Here is a 20,643-nt window from a genome sequence, read left to right on the forward strand (position 1 = left end):
TCGGAGTATTTGGCACTCGAGTTCTTGTTAGTGTGATAGTTATCGTTAGTATGATGGACTTTTCGGCTGCCAGATGTTCCGTTATAGAGATTTTAGTGACTTTTGGGCGAGCACTTTGTGACCAATAATCACCAAACCGTTTAAGGTCTGTTCATACTTAACAGCACTGCACGGCTTCAGCACTGCACGACTCCGTTTCAAATATGTCATTTTATTACATTTCTATTCATATCTACCTACACGTCGCGGTCACGTCACGTTCACAGCACTTTGGCCGAGTGCAAGGTAAAATCGGCTTACTTATACATTGCAGACCATGACGATACGGTGCAATATTGCTTACGTCGTATTGTCGAGTACTTAAATATGAATGCATACACGTGCATTCGTAGCTACGCGTCAGAATACAAGTCAGCAAAAATGTTTCGGCGTTTATTGAACGAAAAATTATGTATAATCGCGTTGTTGTTGGAAGAAGAATCTCAAGAAGGCAATAAAAAAGCATGGAGGCGTTTTGATGTGCATCCCATGTTAAAAAATAGAAAAACCGAAGGAGAGTTTTGGACACTGTATAAGGAGCTTGTGGATGATGGACAAATTTTTTTTAAATATTTCCGTATGAACCGATACCAATTTGAAACAATACTGGATAAAATAAAAACACAAATCGCCAAAAAATCTACAAAATTTAAGGAAGCATTGTCAAAAAGTCATTGTCAGCGCCAAAACCATGTCGAAAGATTTAACAGCTGTCAACTGTCACTATCGATAATTGGTCCAAAACAGCAAAGCGGCAGACTCATGGCACGTAATTCGCGTGTATATTTCCACGATGGCCAAAAAAACGGTTACGATACGTTGACGGATGTTGCTGTAAGGTATGAACAGGAAATGTCGGGTACTGCTGTAAGCCTGCCGTGGCGTAAACGTGATGGTTGGTATGAATATACCCATACAAAATGTACCAAAGAATACTTTTCGTACGGCCGGATACCTGCTGAAGTCGGTACGTGCTGACTAGGTATGAACAGACCTTGATTTGTGACCAGTAATCACCGAACCCAGACCTTTACCCTGTACAGTGTTGCTCGTTTACGGCCCCTTATATTTTTAGTATGGTAACACTCGACAAATGTCAGCTGTCAATTGAGGTTATGTTTGGATCAGGCGTTTAGTTGTGGTGACAGATCGCGTTCGTATTTTTTTTATTTTTCACTAAAAATGGGAAAATCTAATCCTCGTGGTCGTAAAACTGTTGACAAATCCAAAAAACAGAAAGTTTTTCGATCAAAAGGCAATAAAAAAGGTCCATTTAAAAACAAGAAAAAATCCGAAAGTGATAAGGTCGGTAATAAAAGGACCTATTGTTTTAATAGATATCGTGACAAGAATAGAGTTGAAGAAGAATTAGCTAAGAAGCGAAAGATTGAGGAAACAATCGAAGAACAGTATGATAAATCAGACTCCGAAGAAGAAGCTAATCCTATACAACAATTGCTTTCTACTTTTTCAACTAAAGAAAAAGCAATTAACAATCTCGTTGAAAGTAGTGATGAATCAGAAGTAAGTGATCATGATAACGCTGACGAAGAAGATGTGAATCTCGATGAGAACCAACTTTCAGAAGATGAAATCGATGATTCAAATATAACCGAAGATGACAATGAAATGGAACAAGAAGTTAGTCAAAAATTTTCTATTAAAATTTCATTCCATTTTTCTTCATTATTAATAATCTCGTTTTTTTTTCTAGATCCAGCTAGATGAGACAGCCGGGGATGCCTGTGAAGACGAAACAATCGATGATCAAGAATTAGATGTAGATACAGAAAAGGATGACACATTAATCGACAGCAATGATCCATTTACAATTCATTTGAGGGATGACCTTCACGAGTCTATCCTAAACTCAGTCTCAAATAATCCTCAAATCATCGACACCACAAATATCAACTGGCCTTGCCTCGGTAGAATGAACATTCAAATTCCAAAGTCATCTCAAAATGAGATGAAGCAAAAGAGTGTAAAAAGTGTCACAGTCCTTGAAGATATTGTATATGCCTTACCTGGAAAAATACCAACCAAAATCCTTACAGTAAATTGGAATAAAACGAGCGTGAAAAATCAGATTCAATCTCATATCGCGCCAGCCAACAAAATAAACCTTTCCAGAAGAGAATGCGAATTATCAGACCAATTGACACCTCTTCAAAAAGAAATGTTTTCAATTATTAATAATTATCAAGATTTTTACTATCCAGAGAGGTCTTTTACAAATGCTGAAGAGATTAGATTTGTATATTGTTTGCATGCATTAAATCACATATTGAAAACAAGAACGAAAATTCTTCATCATAATGCTAGGCTATTTAAAAAAGATGAGGTTCCCGATGAGTTTAGAGATCAAGGTCTTGTTAGGCCAAAGGTACTTATCTTAAATCTATGCATTATTCTGTAATACATATCTATCTAAAATGATAATCATTTACCAGTGTATTAAATTTTGACTTTTTTATAGGTCCTTATAATAGCACCATTCAAAGACTCGGCGTATAGAATAATAAAATTGATGGCTGACATACTTGTTCCTGAAAATTCGTCTCAAATAATGAATATAAATAGATTTGAGCAAGATTTCACTGGTGGTGAACTTGCAATGCCCAAGAAAAATCCAAAGCCAGAAGATTATGAACTTACCTTCTCAGGAAATACTGATGACACTTTCAGAATTGGACTCTCCGTTACTAAAAAAAGCTTAAAGGTTTGCTCATATTTATGTTTTCTACATTACAAAATACCTATTTTAATTTAACAGCTATATTAAAATTCTAATTCTATCATTTACTATCCAAAACTGTTGTAATTTGTATTTGTATTTCAAATCAAGTATGAATATATTAATTATTATTCGTTATCATACGTTCAATATATTATTTACCATGAATTAACATTTCTCAAATCTTTTACTTTTATATATTTAGAAGAAATGATTTAAAATACCTTATTCATTTATATTCTTTATATATGTACATACATGTCTCCAATTTTTATTGCAGCTATTTTCGGATTTTTATTCATCAGACATAATAATAGCATCGCCACTTGGTCTGCGTATGATTGTCGGTGCTGAAGGTGAAGAAGAAAGAGACTTTGACTTTCTCGCATCTGTTGAACTGTTGATCTTAGACCAAGCTGAAATATTCCTCATGCAGAATTGGGACCATCTTCTTCATATATTGGATCATTTGCATTTGCAGCCTAAGAAGACACACGGGACTGATTTTTCAAGACTGCGATCCTGGGCCGTCAATGGCTGGACCAAATACTACAGGTTAAATTATTTGTGTATTTACTATAATTGATGATAAACCTCCTACCTTTAATATAATTTATTCTTTTATGTAATTTTAGACAAACATTGTTATTTTCGTCTGTATCATTACCGGAAATTAATTCATTGTTTAACAAGAAATGTTTTAATTATGCGGGGAAAATCAGAGTTCACAATCCAGTCGATGCTGGTAGTGTCAGGCAAGTTGCGGTTCAAGTGCCCCAAGTTTTTCGCAGGTGAATTATATTATTTTATTTTCAAGATTATTTGTTGTGTAAAATCGATATGTATAAGTTTATAAGTTTATAAAACGATAACGATATACCATTAACCATTTAAAGGATCGATGTAAAGGATGCTATTACAGCTCTGGATTCTCGTTTTGAATACTTCATCAAAGAAATAATTCCACAATACAAAGACTCTATAATGGCTCATACGATGATTTATGTGCCTAGCTATTTCGATTATGTTCGAATAAGAAACTATTTTAAAAAAGAGGATGTGAGCTTTGTTCAAATATGTGAATATTCTAAGGTATGTCTGTTGCTTTTATTGATCTAGTGGTATTGTTTTATTTTTATATTTATTTATGTGTATATTATTTCAGGATGCTAAAATAGCTCGTGCCAGAGACATGTTCTTTCATACGGAAGCTCACTTTCTCTTATACTCTGAACGGTTTCACTTTTTCAGACGCGTTCGAGTCAAAGGAATCCGTCATATAATATTTTATCAACCGCCAATCTTCCCTCATTTTTACAGCGAGCTTTGTAACTTGATGCAGGTGATTGAATTAACCTTGATTATCAGATTTATACTGTGTATTATTATGATTCTATTTACATTCGTCTTTACAGGAAGCCAATCAAAATAAATATGGTGGAAGTGAAAGCAATATGACAGTAACAGTCTTATATACGAAATATGATTTACAACAGCTATCTGCAGTTGTTGGCACAGAAAGGACAGCAAAAATGGTTCAGTCAGAGAAAAACGTTCATATGTTCATGACTGAAGAATAATTTTAAATATATGTAGCGAAAATCACATGTAAATGTATATATTTATATATATGTCGGAAAAATAGAAAAAAAATTTAATTGCATATTTTATTATTACACCTTCAATAAAACATTGGTCTAATGACTAGAATCGACACTTTCTGTATGACAAGATATTGTACAAGATCAGCCGTCTTTTATCAAAATGTTGTTATTTTATTTTGACATATTAGTTTGATCACAAAAATAATAATCCACTTGGGAAATACTGGATCATTAAAAATTACTTTTAACTATCCAATATATACTATGTATTTAATGTGCATATAATATGATGGTTGTCTAGGTGATTAATTTTTATGTATAGATACATATATATAGAAGATGTCATAATCCCTGAATATCTCATGGGCTTTACTTTATTTTAATTGATTATACATATGTGCATTTAACATTAAATCCATTTACATAAAATAAATGATTAAATTGATAGTAGAAATTATTAAGACCTCAAAATAGTACTACAGAGCTTATAATATCCAAGACGGTGTGAGTATGATATTTAGTAATTAATTATTGACTAGTACAATATGCTCTTATTATCACTGCCAATATAATTGAACCTGTAAATGCATTATTAATATTGGTGTAATTATCAATACATATATACTTTTTCAATTCAAGGAACTCCTCAATGTGACTAGTTTCTTTTCATAATAAATAAGTAGTTTTACAAACATAAACATATAACAGCATATAAATAATATATGTTAAGTACATTAATATATTTTTTTATAATTTCATGATTTATGTATTATTAGGTTGTTTCTCATTATCATTTTTGTCATCCGTTTCGTTCTTGTTACCAAATTCGCTTATTTCGTCTGGCGACAGGGACGGCGTTGTCTCTTGGATTGTCGTTGATGTTGATTCTTCAGTGTCGTTTAGATTTGGAATCAAGGTTTTGTTAAAAATGTTGTTCCCCAACAAACCATTGTCCGTAGATGTATTTGCTGGTGGAGATGTGGTGAAAGCCATATTTTCTACTGGATTGCTGTGTGGCTCTGTAATATCAATCAATCGTTCAATTAAAAAATTTATGATACAAAGAATTCGCATTTATATTTATTTGCTATATATAAGTGTGAACAACAATAGGTACAAGGTGACACCTGAAAGAGCGTGATTCAAGTGGCACTTTTTTTTTAGCTCAAGTGTCCACGTTTAATTAAAGTGCTCTCGTGTATTTCCGTCACTGCTCTGATACAAAATTGCAAAATTTAAGATAAAATAATAGCACTCAATATCAAAGTGAAAGCATTTCAGAATTAATATAAATAAAGTAGCTAGATATCTATTGCCCTCACCACGTTTACGTATTCAAGGGTAGGTATATGGATATCAGTCATAGTTGGTCAAGCATAAAGCACTCGAAACACACTTGTGATGATATAATACATTACAGACTTATGTAACTATAGGTATTTGATAGGCATGCGGGTAAAATATTGTATAATTCACGTACATAGAAACGGAATATGATAATACAAAAAAACTTTATCATTTAATTCTTTGTGAATAGAAAATATGCATGAATTTATGTTCTTTGTAATTATGTTAATATTCTACCTCTATGAACGTGATCTTTTGCATTTTGTGGTCAAACTTTGTCTTAAGTTAGCGTGGATTGATTGTGTGCTATTGGCGTGTTTGGGTGCTGTGTTTTGCACACATATTGTGTTATTAAAATTGCACAACAATATGATTAAAAGAGTTGTTTTATAACTGTGAGATTAATCCATACTGTGTACTATTGCATAATTCACTTTTTAAATTTGTATCAAGTCTGATTTCATAGGATATATGTACGAATTTCATCAAAAATCATTATTTACTGATGATTTGAAATTGCATTATAATCTATTCCATGTTCCCAAAACAGTAGTGTCATCTAATTTCCTTAGCAACTGGCTTCCAACGAATAAACAAGTTTTGAATATAGAATTTCAAGAAACACTTAAAAATCTGTAGGATAACAACTCTCCATATTCCTTTGTAATCTATCTTGTTCGAAAAATAATGTTTACTGTTGACGGTTTTTCTAAATATGTACAATACTTTCACAATTAGGGCTGCCAGATTTATTAATATCCAAAACGACACACTTTAATTGTATTTCCCCCCCCCCCCAAGCACAGATATTACAAGAATGATAAAAAAACTTTGCAAAAAAAAGCGTAAACCTAACAAATTAAATTTAAAATCCTTCCTTTTACAAATTAGTACTTCCTTTTTTTCCAGTTTGTTTATTTATTTTAATATTAAATGAAATTAATTACATATTGAAAAAAAAATGAATTTCTCAGTCTCGCTTTTCTGGTTTTTTTATTAACCATGTATGTGGATCTACGGTGAGATTGGGATTCGTGCATTTTTTTGCAGTTTCATAACTGCGGGGGATCGTTATTTCTGAACAATGAAAGGTCAATAAGCAGCTATCGAAAACTGGGACATTTGGCTGTCCTGAAGAGTCCTTTTGGAACGCCGGGACAAACCTGGAATACCGGGACGCTTGGCAACCATATTCACAATAAACCATCACTTTTATACATATGTATGGATGTATATTCTTCAAATAAGGATTCGCCATATGTAATCCAAGGTGTATAATAAAAAAAAAACATTGCTAGAAATCTTGGAATAAATTACTATCAACTATTGTATGTACATGCACAAGAAAGTGAACGTTTTTCGCTTCGACAGTATGAATCGAGCTTCTAGTTATGATACAACTCCACCGAGCATGCACGATGAATCCTCAAAGAGAGTTCGTCGCACACCAATGCTCATTTTTTACCAAATTAAGAACGGGGGTTTCTCGTCACTGGTAAAATGTGTGAAGGTGGTGTCACCTACCGTGCCTTTCTACGCAACTAGTTATTGCGTTGGTAGTTACGTTATCGCCATGATTGTAATTCGGTTCCTTTGGATGCCAGAAGAAGACATAGTACAGCGACAGCATGATGGCAGCCAGCGACACCGAGAATATGTAGATGATCACCGTCAACACCCTGACCATCTTCATGTTCTGCTTCGGCTCGTACAACCTATCCTTGGACTCATCGCCGGCGAATTTGATCTTCTCCTCGGTGGACGGTGTGGAGTGCAACTTCTCATGGAGACTGTTCTGTCGGCATGAGCCGCTGTTGCTGAGGCTCGATTTGTAGCTCATGGTTGAATCGCACAAACACACTGTTCAGTTAACCCACTCCGACTGGGTTTGACCCCTTTGGACTTGTCCTATTTACCGCCTACGGATCGATGGGGTATGTGCAGCAGTCGCAAAATGTAACAGGTTGTCCGTTATCGTGGCACGAAATGCATGCTTCTCCCGTACCCAGCCTGGGTTTTTTCTCCTCGGTTTGTTTATTGTATCCGATCTATTTTCGACGCGCTTCTTATTAACAGTGGTCGGGCGTGGGAGATTCGACAGATTTTGTCGATTTCGTATTTATTATAAACGTGTGTCCAATTTTTATTCGCCGATCGAGACCCACTGAAGGGTGATCGGTGTCTGGCACTCTCTCTGGGCCCACACCCACCTCCCCTTAGGGACAAAATCAATAACGGGATGAAAGTGGGCTGCGCAGCTGTTCATGCATTTTGTATCATCGATGTGGAATTACATACATAGTTTTCTCTATCGATTTTATTAGTTGCCAGTTTGCAGTTGACATTTTGCCTCAGAAGTACCCATCCATAAAGATGGTCGTTTTTACAACTTTTAAATTGTTGTCAATAATCATCTGATATAACTTACATATATTTATAAGGTCTACCAAGTTGCTTACCAAAGATTTTCCTTTTAAAGGTTGGATTGAACAAATAGAAACATTTTTGTTGCTAATTCAGTAATATTTATGATGTGGTTATTAAAAATATTCAAAAAGTAAAAACCAGATTTCTTTTTTCATTGCATTATTTCAGTCATGCTTTTCTTAAAGGTTTAAGCGAGTACCTTTTAGAATTTTTTTTAATATTCCCTGAAAATCTTTTACTTTTTACGGGGGTTTAATAGGGTTTTTAAAAAAAGTTTTCTTTCTGGCTACAAACAATTAAGAACTATATCTTTTGAAACTGACTTCCACCTTTACCTCCGTTTTCAGTATTTACTACGAGTATTTTCCCGCATTTGTCGATGTTATGTCATAACATCGACATACATGACAGGACATTCAGGTCTCCGTATTAATGTGCGCGCGCAGAATACGGGAGGAAAAGCATGTTCCTCTTGCTCCTGTTGTATCCTGCTCGCGCAAATTAAGTGAATATGTACCGTTTACCCTGCACCCTTTTTTTTGATCTTTCGATTTTCGATTTTAGATCTTTGCCTTCCGATATTTGCGTTTTCGGTAATTTTACATTCCGGCCCGTGAGGTAGACCCCATGTGGGTCTACGTGACGCGACAGAATGTTAAATGACAGGAAACGCAAAGATCAAAAATCGAAAGATCTTAAGTCGAAAGATCAAAAAAAAATGGTGCATGGTAAACGGTACATACTCACTTCATTTGCGCCAGCAAGATATGTAAGATTTTTTTGGTTTGTAATTGCCGTTTCCAAAGCATTTTCAACTAACATTCGATTGATTAAGCCAACTTTTGTTGATTCCCATCTTCTAGATACACGAATTTTAATTGCATACATATATAAAATTCCGCTATTGGATTTCATTGACTATATTAATGTGGTAAATTATTTGTATTGGTATATTTATGTATTATGAAGTCCTCGAATGAATGTAAGTAATTGTATATATTATATATTCCTGTTGAACAGTTATATAAATATTTCATTGTTTGTATGTACGTTGACGTCGATCATTTTCTTTCTGATGAAATTATCTCCTAAAGAAAAATTTATCTACGAAAATTTTCCAAATATTTTAGTAAAATTTCATAGATGTCACTATTCTTTTAAGATGAAATCTTTCTGATCTCTTATAGAAATGAAATTATATATTTTTATGCACACACACTTTTTACCTCCCCACCTATTTAAAATCGATTTTTTCTGTTTGTAAACAAACAAATCAGACTTTTGACTAACACTCGGTTGTTTATTTATTCATTCGTTCTTTTCAGGTTTACAAACAGAATCATGGAATTCACTATCGAATTGCCGATGAGCTGCAAGGTAAGAATCCTTTCACGATTTTCTGAAATATTTTATATTAACGGATATTAAATATGACGAAAACTTAATATGTTTGTATATATGTACATATATCTTACGTTATTAAGTCACATATTATATTCGCTTATCGGGTTGAATTAAAAGTCAATCATATGAAAATTTATTTTTTTCACATAATCTAAAATATCAATTGTGTATTTCGATTTTTAATAAACGTTATAATAAATCAACCGCTATCAATAAGTTTTTGATTATAGTAAGCCTTAAACTCTTTGATCGATTTTTTGTTTCATGTACATGTACATACATATGTAGATACAAACTTTTGATGAGCTATGGTTTTTTAACATTTTTCACTTAAAAGCGATTAAACCCAATCTGATAACCAATACTGACAGGATCATTCAATTGAACGCTGGCTAAGCATAATTGAAAGATTCACCATGGCTCGTGGCTCCGATGTACGATAACCCAAGATATGACATTACTTCCTCAACACAAATTCGTACACATTGGATATTTTGATTTTTAAATGCTTTTTATTATTACGAAATTATGTTCACAATACATCTTATAACTATTTTAATAGCTACTGATCTACTGATCATTTTCTATTTTAAAATTTAATTTAATTTGGTTAGTAATCATAGTATTATATTATTCTAATGTTAATCTACCGCATAGTTGGAAAAATAGCTCAAAAACCTATTTACAATCCTTATAAATGCTCATAATACATCTAATACATAATAATAATTAAACACTCTCTAAAGTCGATGACCTAATTTGGTTCTTTAATGTAGTGAGAACTCTTCGATAATGAGTACGTAAAGATTTTTTCGACCTCTCTAGTTTTTATGTGAAATGTCCATACTACGAACTAATCAGCGAATGCATTTCGAGCGTACAGAAGAAAATATTTATCATACTTATTAAAAATTATAAATCCCAATTTATTTAAACCGGTCACTTATAAGGATTCGATTCTTAAATCTGTTGAACGTCGATGTATTAGATTAAATTAATACACTTACGTAATTCCGTCCCACTGTGCCATCGAAACGGTCGTTACGTGTCCTTCGATTATACCTACGTAGAATCTATCGTACTTAAATCGCGTAATGTTATTACAAATTGCGTAACGTCGCAAAAATACGTCACGAAATCAAGCACCTATAGATTAAGCCAATTTGATAAAAGTTTTCCAAATATTTTCACAATTTTCTTCGACCTTAAAATGCGCGTTAAGGTGCGTGTCGGTCGTGACAAATCGTTTCGTCTGTCATTCGTTACATATTGTGTGTGACTCAAATTGGCAACATTAGACCATGTTTGATTTAGGACCTTGTCAACTGTCCTCTCGTATATCGATAATACGTCTTCCTCCTTCCCAAATATAGAGCCAAAATTTACATATGAATAAAAAACAACGTAATAAAATAAACATGTCTGTAAACCGCACTGGAGAACTTCACAAAGAGAACACTTCAAACCAAATCTGTTGAAGTTGTTAATATATTTTATATCGCGAATTTAAGCCGCTGGGTAAAAGCAGTTATCGCTGATAATGTTTATTGTGGCAGAATGTGTAAATCCTTGGCCAATATTTGACCAGAATAACAACACGTGCTATCAACTATTTTTGAAGTAGAGAACCAACTTTAACCCGGTCATTAAATAATATGCATTTACATGATCGTTATTAAATAGGTGGGTATCAAAGACGTACCGCGACATTTAAATCGGGGGACTAGGTATGGAGAAAAAATATATTTAAATACTAGCTGAACCCGGCATGCGTTGCAATGCCACAATAACGCATGCAATTCCCGTTCCCGTTCCCGTTTTTCGCGTTCCCGTTCCCGTTCCCGTTGCGTTCCCGTTCCCGTTTCAAGTGGAGTAACGTCTCTTCACCTCCGTGTCGTCATAAACCAACCTGTTAACGTGTTTGCCAACAAACACATTTCCTTGACTACAAAATGGCGCTTCATACTTTCACGTCGGTAAAATCGTAATTACGAATATTATTATTAAGAGGTTTTTTCCCGTTTTTTTTTTCACAGTAAGCTTCCCGAACATGCATACAACAAATCCTGAAAGTTCCGTCGTAATCGGTTGAGTGGTTTAGGAGCCTATACGAGACAGACAGATAGACAAACACATTCAATTTTATATACATATCTACTAGCTGAACCCGGCATGCATTGCAATGCCACAATAACGCATGCAATTCCCGTTCCCGTTCTCATTCCCGTTCTCGTTCCCGTTCCCGTTCCCGTTCCCGTTCCCGTTCCCATTCCCGTTCTCGTTCTCATTCCCGTTCCCATTTGTCGGAAAAACGAAGGCAGCGAACACATTTGAAATTGGTACGTAATGTATTTGTACGTTGGTAATGCGTGCGCGCAAGTCGGTTACTAACGTAAACATTTCCTTAACTACACACTGGCGCTTCATACTTTCGCGTCGATAAAATGTAATGACGAATATTATTATTATTAGGAGGTTTTTTCCCTTTTTTTTCACAGTAATCTTTTCGGACATGCATACAACAAATCCTGAAAGTTTCATCGTAATCGGTTCTTTGGTTTAGGAGCCTATTCGAGACAGACAGACAGACATTGATTTTTATATATATAGATATAGATTTGAATTATAATAATTTGTGTAAAGTGATGAATATCATTTTTGTACTAACAGAAATATCGTGGGTAACCTGCCTTCCTTAATAACATATTGTTTGTCTTCAAAACTTAATCTTCTGAATGATTTGTCGAAAAATCGATCGAGAATGCAACATTCCAAGGCCTCGTTATTTGTTTCCGCGCGCACTGATTTGTTCTGAATAAATCGTTTCGTGAGCCAAGTCTCTTGCCATATTTGTACTTTAATGAAAAAAAAAATAGTTCGGAATAATGTTTGATAGACACAAATTGGAATATTCTCAGTAAAAACTCAATACATACTTGAATAAATGAGTAAATTAAAAAATGTTTTGTCTTCGACAGAACGCTTATATGTACATTACAATTCGCCAGTACAGCGAGGGGAACAAAATTCTGACAGCGAGTCCGTTCAAGCAAACGAAGTGGCGGACCATACCATAACAATCCACAATCCACGCTAATGAAAAATATGGACAGAGATTTGAATTTATTTTAATTGAATTGTTGATATTTTTTAAATATTAGGGGACTAGCCTAATCGCTCTATTCCAACGACGCTCTATCTTGATGTTGTTCGGTCGATTTCTCAAAATATGACAATTTCCTGTTCAAAATGAATATTGTAATTTATAGTCGGGTATTTTATCTTTCATTTGTAGTACTTTTCAGCTTTCAAATATCTCTAAGTAGTCGTCCAGTTCAAATCAAAAGTCAAAAGTACGTATTTTCACTTGGGATTTTTTCCCACTGTTAATACTATTTTATATTTAGTATTACATTTTTATTGGGATAGTGTTCTAACCACACATGTTTTTTGTTTTCGTTTAAAAGGGTTAATTGGAAGTGTGCTGGACTTTAAATCGGTAAAATTGTGAGCAAAAAGCTCGTACCAGTATTTACTCGTATTTACACGAATCATAATTGAATTAATAAGTATAATATATTAAATCATCTCTATATGAGAATTAAATAAAATTGCACTTAGAAAAATCATATTTCGACTATTCTTGTGGATTAATAACAAATTCTATTGATTCTATTGATAAATGGCTTACCTCGATAAAATAAACGATTTTTTTTTATTTACTATATGTATCCTAAATGGGTGGTACAAATATTTATAAAAAAATCAAATGCTAATTAACTTCAAAATTCAATCAAAATGGTCTGAGTAAGTTATTATTTTTTTCAATATAATAATATACAGTTCTGATGATTCGATTTCGGAATCATTCAAAGTGTCTATAATTTTTTCATTGGGTTGTTGGACTGTTTTTGAAAATTTGTCTGCACTCAAATGGGCATTTGAGTGAGGATACGGTTGTAGTCACCAAATGTTAAAACGAGAGTCTGCTCACAATATTTGGTATACAAAATGATATATGAAATATAAGTAAAAATATTTTTAATTTAAATCAAAAAACAAATTTTATATCCAAGTACCAGGGTGGCGACCTGGCTCAAAAATAAGTACCAAGGCGGTGACCTGGCCCGACTGCACCACTGGTAGTAAACAATGTGTGCCGCGAATATCAAGAGGTTGCATGGCTCTGCTCTATGGTATTGTATAATAACAATAAAAAAAAAGTTTTTTAAAAACATACCTCTTCTATAATTTGTATATAAGATTATCATTTTGAATAAAAACACCAATATTTTTTTTTACTACCGCCATCTATGTTTAAAACTAATAAACAAACGTCAACGGTAAACGTCAAATATAATGTCGGCGGGCAAATTACAAACGCATCTTACACGATATATTTGCACCATCTTAATGGCGGAGGCTCCATTTACTTATATTGATGACCAAAATGAGCAATATGGCAGAGTATGAAAACGATCGGATAAGAGGCAAACTTTTTCCTGAATTGTAATCGTAAGTGAAACGTAAAGGAGGTATGTAAAAATATAATTATTTGTGTAATTTTTGGTATCGTTAGTACTTATGTACAAAGTAGTGAGTTTACCTGTAATAAAAATAAAAATAAAACTTTAATTTGGGAAATGAGATCATTTCACTTTCAAAGAAATCATCTCAAAACAATGTTTTTCAAAATATTTATGAAGTGTTATCATTGAGAAACTTTGGACAGCGTTCAGAAGAGCTTTACTTTGAGCTTATTTTCGGAATTGATTTTTTCGACTTATTTATCGAAACACTCATCTCGCAGTTCGCATTTCGCAGCTCTGGCTTTAAGTGCACCGTCAAATTTTGCGCTGAAACTAGCGTGTGATACGCCGCGATCTCTTTCCGATCGTTCACAAGTGGTTACTGAAACGACCCGCCGCATATTTTTAGCCAAAACTATGTATCAAACTTATTAGCAAGAGGCCGAATGCTCTCGAGTGTTTACGTTCAAATCGAATAAAATATTTGCATTGTTTCGCTCGAAACGCTTTAGAATTTAAGACGAAATTTCACCGAGTGTAATAATAATGCTCGTTCGAGTTCCGCTTTCCGGCATTGAAAGTGCAATGCTACATTACGGTGGGCTTTACTGCTTTTTAATTTTAAAACTTTATTTCACCGCTAAAAGGCCAGGCATTTTAATTGCTAATGTCGGCTTTGAACTGTTCCGTATTGTTAGTCTTTTGAGAAGCTTCTGCTATATCTCATTCAGCTCGTAAACTTAATGCGATCTCTGTGTTTCTTTTTCTTACAAATGAATTTTAAGAATTGAGAATATTATTTTGATGCGTATATACACACATTTTCGCAATAGAAAATCGCTCACACGTTACATTATTCAATATGTGACATATGTAAATCCATTGCAATAAGCGGTCTTCGTTTTCGGTCTCCATCACGGGCCCGAATGTGAAACGCCCGAAAACGCAAATATCGGAAGGCAAAGATCGAAAATCGAAAGATCTTAAGTCGAAAGATCAAAAAAAGGGTGCATGGTAAACGGTACATACTCATGAACATACTTACTTAATTTGCGCGAGCAGGATACAACAGGAACAAGAGGTACAGGCTTTTTCTCCCGTATTAATGTGCGCGCGCAGAATATGGGAGGAAAAGCCTGTTCCTCTTGTTCCTGTTGTATCCTGCTCGCGCAAATTAGGTGAGTATGTACCGTTTACCATGCACTCTTTTTTTATCTTTCGACTTAAGATCTTTCGATTTTCGATCTTTGCCTTCCGATATTTGCGTTTTCGGGCGTTTCACATTCGGGCCCGTGAGGTAGACCCCTTCGTTTTATATCTATAGGTATACAATAAAGAAAGTAATATTTTTCAATTTTCGTTTATGAATTATTGGATTTACGATATATTTTATACTGAAAACATTTAAGTATGGCGTCTAATTAATTGAACTTCAATTTTGACCATATTTACTTTGATAAAAATAATTTATACTCATAACTAGACTACGGATAGAGAGCGTACTTTTTCCAGGAATAGGGGCGGTTTGGCTCTATTTAGAAAGCTAGAGTGCAAAAAAAAAGGTTTGGCGAACCTTTAACAAAGCATTTACAACAATTGAACAATAAATGGCGCGCTTTGGGTCCGGAGTCTACTCGTAACTAATATATCGAACGAAAGACAAATAATTTAACTCTGATTAAATGTATTCAACATAAAATAAACTATTCCAATATTCAACAAATATATTGCACATGAGAAAAAATATTATCACTAAAACTTATTTATTTGCACTTGAAAATTACTAAATCACACGGAATTTTTTGGTACTGCCAACGTTATATTTCCAATAAAGTACGTTTGTATCCATAGCCTTTTTTGTCTGTCAAATTGAACGTTACTTTGTTTTTTAACCTTACTTTGTTTACTAGTACATTTATATATTATAGATTAATTGATTAATTCATATTGCATCATAGTTATGAACCATCTTCTTGAATTAACGAATTGTTATGATTCGGAAAGTAAAGAGGAAGCAAGTGAAATATTTCACAACAGACGCAAGGCAAAGATGAAACAATCTACTTATACAGTGCTTGTTTTTATTTGCGACTAAAGTAATTTTCAATTTTTTTATATTTCTGTAACTTTGTTCTCATAAAATTAGTCTAAAAACAACCACATTTTTTTTTCATCAAACAACCACATCTTTCTTCAAACATTTGATTTCCAACTGAAAACTATTGGCTTAAAAATTCATGATATTATCTCAAAAATTGCTAAATTTAAGTGCATGATATTTAACGTATCAGTATTGGAAATAAAGTTAAAGTGTACCAAGTGAACAGTATCTAATTGTGTGTGTAAAGAAGCCGAATAAAAGTTCCGATTACTTCCGAAAAATAAATTTCAATCATATATTCCCCTTTTTTTACCAACCAAAATCTCTACAATTTACGATTTAATATTCACTTTATTTTTAGTTGTACCATTTATTGACCTTTTGTGTTATTAATAAATACTTGTAGATTTGAATGGAACGTTTTCACGACACAAACTATAAAGAAATGTACATATTGAAAAACTATAAGGGGAAATATACAATTTGTAAACACAGCTGAATCCTGAATACATGCGTACATATACATATGTACATATCCAATCAACAACACTCGAAAAAACCAATTTCGTTTGTTTATGTATTTACCATTGGAATTTTGAGGAATTTATATCCTACATATGTATGTAAATACATACATATGTAGGGTATTTGAACATGCGTTTCCATTTTATTTTCCTGAACGATTCGCTAATATACATATACAGTATAAATTTTAATATTATTTAACTCATGAACTAATGAAAGTCTCATATTACATAACTGTATAGATTTAACTACATTATATTGTATTTGTATATATTCGATATCCTATGTCAATGTTCATTTTATGTTTTCATTACATATTTTATTCAATTTAGATTCATTTTTCATATGTAGCATTTAATCATTTTTCTTCTCGTATGTATGTACATATGTAGATAGATATGTACATACATATGTACATATGTAGGTCAAGATTTTCGTTCTGAATATCCACATCTCGGCTACGATTGTTGACACACTTCATTCATTGTTCTTCCAGTGAGTATTTATATAATTAGCAAAAACTGATTCAAAAGAATTGCAAATGCGTTCTCGATAATATTTTCCAGTCACACACGAAAGAGAACATCATCGGTAAACTTTTTGAGCGATCAATCATACCTATTGATGAATCACACTTTAATTTTACAGAAACTCTGAGTATTTTGACCGGATGAAAAAACTGAAATCAATATATCGTTTATCTGGAGCCAATTTATTGGTACGATCACTTTGCAATAAAATATAAAATGCCACAAAAACAAGTTTCTAACTATATTGAAACTTACATACATATACATATGTATGTATATATTTATAATTGGAAAAAATATTTATACTCACGAGTCGATTCAATTTGATCCATGTAAGCCATGGGGGTTTCGGGACCTTTTTCGGGGTCAGAAGCTACTGGTTTCCACAAAAACACATAATATAGAGACAACAGGATAGCCGCCATCGATACGGATAATATATAAGCCAACACTGTTAATACACGAACGCATTTACTCGCAGTTTTTGATTCTGAAAGTTCTTTTGCCCTTGTAGATATTGCTTCTTCGCCCTCTTCCAGCGAAGCTTGTCTATTTGGCGACTTGGATGGGGAAAGAATTCCAGAATTTCCACTCATTTGCACGTTTTATTTAATAATTTAACCGCGAGTCTGTCTGCACAATTTTAAATGTATTTCTTTGGAAACACACGTAGTTCAAATTCAAGATCTGTTTCGCGAGCTATGGTCGTGTTTTGTTTTGTTTGGTGCTGCGCACCGTTCCCGCCAAACTGGACCTCTCCCGACGGAGTTGCCGTCAAAATGACAGGATTTCTGTGCAACTTGGCGCGCTTGCGTCCCTATTTGTATACGTACGAATGCTGACTATGCGTGTGTATAATATGTAGATATGTGTATTCTGTAGATTTTCCACACACATGCCGTACGTTTGTTTCGGGTTTTCTACTTTGCGAGTGTACGTAATTGGTTTAAAAATCTATTTTGAATCTTGCATTACGTGCATAGTTACGACCATACGCACTTATGTCGTATATGTATATGTAATGCGTTCGAAATTTAATCCAGTTTGGCCGTAACGCTACTTTGTCCGTGTACGTGTGTGCAAATATGTCGTGTCAATCGAGTGCGATGTGCGATAAAGATTATTAAACTGACGCTTCCGGTCGGTCGATTTTGATGAGATTTTAATTGGAGATGCTTTCATCATTCTGTCTTTAAAATTTTAAACAAACAATCGGTTCGCACAGTGTATGTATATACACATGTATATAATCAATTATGAATGCTTTAAAATCAAAAGTTTATACAAATTACCCACTACTATTTTGAGATAGTTCAAAAGCTCGTTTCACGCTTCACTAAACTACAAAAAAGTCAGTCTCGCTTTAAATATTTCCTTGATTAACGAAACTGGCAAATTCATGGATTGCACCCAATTATCTTCACCCAGCCGCTATTCGTTAAGTGAAGTGTTTCAAACTTTCGTAATTATTCTGGTTCTATGGCCCAAAAAAAGCAATTTTACATATATCATATGATGTGAAAAATCCGTTCATTACAATTTTTTGGAAACGAATAACGAGGCCTTGTAAAATCTCGATCGATTGTTTGACAAATCATTCAAAAGATTAAGTTTTGAAGATTTTACTCTTTTTAAGTAAGACGTTATTAAGTACATACATAGGTAATTCGGATATTTCTGCTAGCACGAAATGAAAAATTATACTCATCTCTTCAAGATACATTTTTATGATTCGTCAAAATGGCCAACTATTTTGCAAGTATTGGAGATGCGATGCTCGGTGAAATTAAGAATGAGATTAAGATTAGCCAGCAGCGTGGCTCGGTCGTTGAGCTTCTGCTTAACACTGAGAGGCGCCGAGTTCGATCCCTTGAGCTGACCTCGATTGAAAAGAATTTTTCTGAGTATATCTGTAATGCTGCTGGTCAGACCAGGATTTGTGACTCCTGGTTGATCGTTTCCTATCAGAGTTTGCCAATTTTCTCTGATTTCATTGTTGAAACGATTCCCGATTAAAAATTGGCTAAAAATCCTTCCTACCCACTATGTCACCACTATTTGAGTATGATTAATGTAAATATTACAATAAAAATGTATGTACAATTCATAGATGTCTCGTTAATTGTCGAGTTTAAGTCAGTGTCTCGTAATTTAGCGACTTATGTTTATAATAAAAAATGCTGTATTGTTTGTAATTTGGCCAGGAAGGCGCATTGGGGTTTACCTGTAATGCCTTCCTGGTATGAAATAAAATAAACAAAAAAAAAAAAAAAAAAAAAAAAAAAATTTGAAAATTTCTTTAAAACGCTAGAAAAATTCCCGAAGGAAATGAAATTGGAGAAAGAAGCGTTTCCAGAAATTTATATACCGATTCGATAATTTATAAAGACTTTCGATAGTAAAAGTTTTGCTAGAAAAAATAAAATCGAAAAGATTTCTACCATACTGTAGAAGCGACAAAAGGACTGCTCTTACATACAAATAATTTTTTTTGAAAATTCACGTCATTAATAGTTTAAAATTATTTAATTGGTAATAATATGACAATTCCATTTTTTTTTACATAGTATATGTAAAAAAGTGAAAAGGTCGAAAAAGCAAATATTGGAAGGCAAAGATCGAAAATCGAAAGATCTTAGGTCGAAAGATCAAAAAAAAATGGTGCATGGTAAACGGTACTATCTATATGTATATATAATATACATATATCAGTGGCATGCGGTGAAATTATCTCTCTTTTTGTCACACAGCCTTGTTTAATGTGCGCGCGCAGGATACGGGAGGAAAAGCCTGTTCCTCTTTTTCCTGTTGTATCCTGCTCGCGCAAATTAAGCGAGGATGTACGATGGGGGCAGAGAGAGTTTTACCGCACGCCACTGATGTATATACTAACTATTTTTCATGTATGTATGCATCATAAACGAATATTTTCGACTTTTTCACGGTCACCCGTACATATGTACATATGTTTGTAATGAAGAAATATAATATGTATATGAAAAAAATTATGTTAATGTGAAAATCGTGTTATCTTATCTGTTGTCTGAAATTAAAAAAAAAATTATATGCATTTGCTGTTTTATAGTCGAGGCACGCCACTAGTACATTTGTACATATGTGCATGTATTACTATATGTACATAAATATACACACATACATATGTATATTACATATGAAAGTAACAAATCGTTTTTGAAGTAAGAAGAGGTTTGTAAAAACTTACTTTTTCTTACTGCGTTGTGCGACATATCAATATTTATACACATGTATTAATATTGATGCAAGATCATGATTTTTTATATGGTCATAATCACTGATTAAAAGAGGTTAATTAAAAGTTATTGAAAATTTATTATATATTTCAAAAATGTATAATTCAGTGTAATTTATACCACAATAA

At 33.4% G+C, this 20,643-nt stretch overlaps 2 protein-coding genes across 3 annotated transcripts; one reads left to right on the top strand and one right to left on the bottom strand.

The window, feature by feature from the left end:
• The first annotated feature begins 1,112 nt into the window (after positions 1–1,112).
• Positions 1,113–5,236, top strand: LOC143911256 (U3 small nucleolar RNA-associated protein 25 homolog). Its single transcript, XM_077430079.1, has 8 exons — positions 1,113–1,680; positions 1,754–2,425; positions 2,519–2,761; positions 3,057–3,331; positions 3,412–3,567; positions 3,673–3,868; positions 3,942–4,118; positions 4,192–5,236. The coding sequence occupies exons 1-8, from the start codon at positions 1,222–1,224 to the stop codon at positions 4,354–4,356; spliced, it is 2,343 nt and encodes a 780-aa protein (XP_077286205.1). The 5' UTR covers positions 1,113–1,221; the 3' UTR covers positions 4,357–5,236.
• On the bottom strand, positions 4,433–18,025 carry inaF-D (trp-interacting inaF-D). 2 transcript variants are annotated; one of them, XM_077430081.1, is made up of 2 exons: positions 7,252–7,763; positions 4,433–5,399 (listed from the first exon to the last, which is right to left on the bottom strand). In XM_077430081.1, exons 1-2 carry the CDS (start codon positions 7,565–7,567, stop codon positions 5,143–5,145), a joined length of 573 nt encoding a protein of 190 aa, XP_077286207.1. In that variant the 5' UTR covers positions 7,568–7,763; the 3' UTR covers positions 4,433–5,142. The 2 variants fall into 2 exon arrangements, with proteins under 2 accessions (XP_077286207.1, XP_077286208.1); XM_077430082.1 differs by lacking the exon at positions 7,252–7,763 and adding an exon at positions 17,554–18,025 and having other exon boundaries at positions 4,434–5,399.
• Positions 18,026–20,643: the final 2,618 nt, after the last annotated feature.

This window comes from Arctopsyche grandis, chromosome 4 (genome assembly GCF_051622035.1).
Source record: "Arctopsyche grandis isolate Sample6627 chromosome 4, ASM5162203v2, whole genome shotgun sequence".
NCBI lineage: Eukaryota > Metazoa > Arthropoda > Insecta > Trichoptera > Hydropsychidae > Arctopsyche > Arctopsyche grandis.

Excerpts from the sequence above, each read along its gene's own strand:
- LOC143911256 (XM_077430079.1), top strand. The coding sequence starts at position 1,222 with ATGGGAAAATCTAATCCTCGTGGTCGTAAAACTGTTGACAAATCCAAA. Across the intron at positions 2,762-3,056 it reads TTACTAAAAAAAGCTTAAAG|CTATTTTCGGATTTTTATTC; the intron begins GTTTGCTCATAT and ends TTTTTATTGCAG. Across the intron at positions 3,568-3,672 it reads GTGCCCCAAGTTTTTCGCAG|GATCGATGTAAAGGATGCTA; the intron begins GTGAATTATATT and ends AACCATTTAAAG.
- inaF-D (XM_077430081.1), bottom strand. The coding sequence starts at position 7,567 with ATGAGCTACAAATCGAGCCTCAGCAACAGCGGCTCATGCCGACAGAAC. Across the intron at positions 5,400-7,251 it reads TAGTTGCGTAGAAAGGCACG|AGCCACACAGCAATCCAGTA; the intron begins GTAGGTGACACC and ends TTGATATTACAG.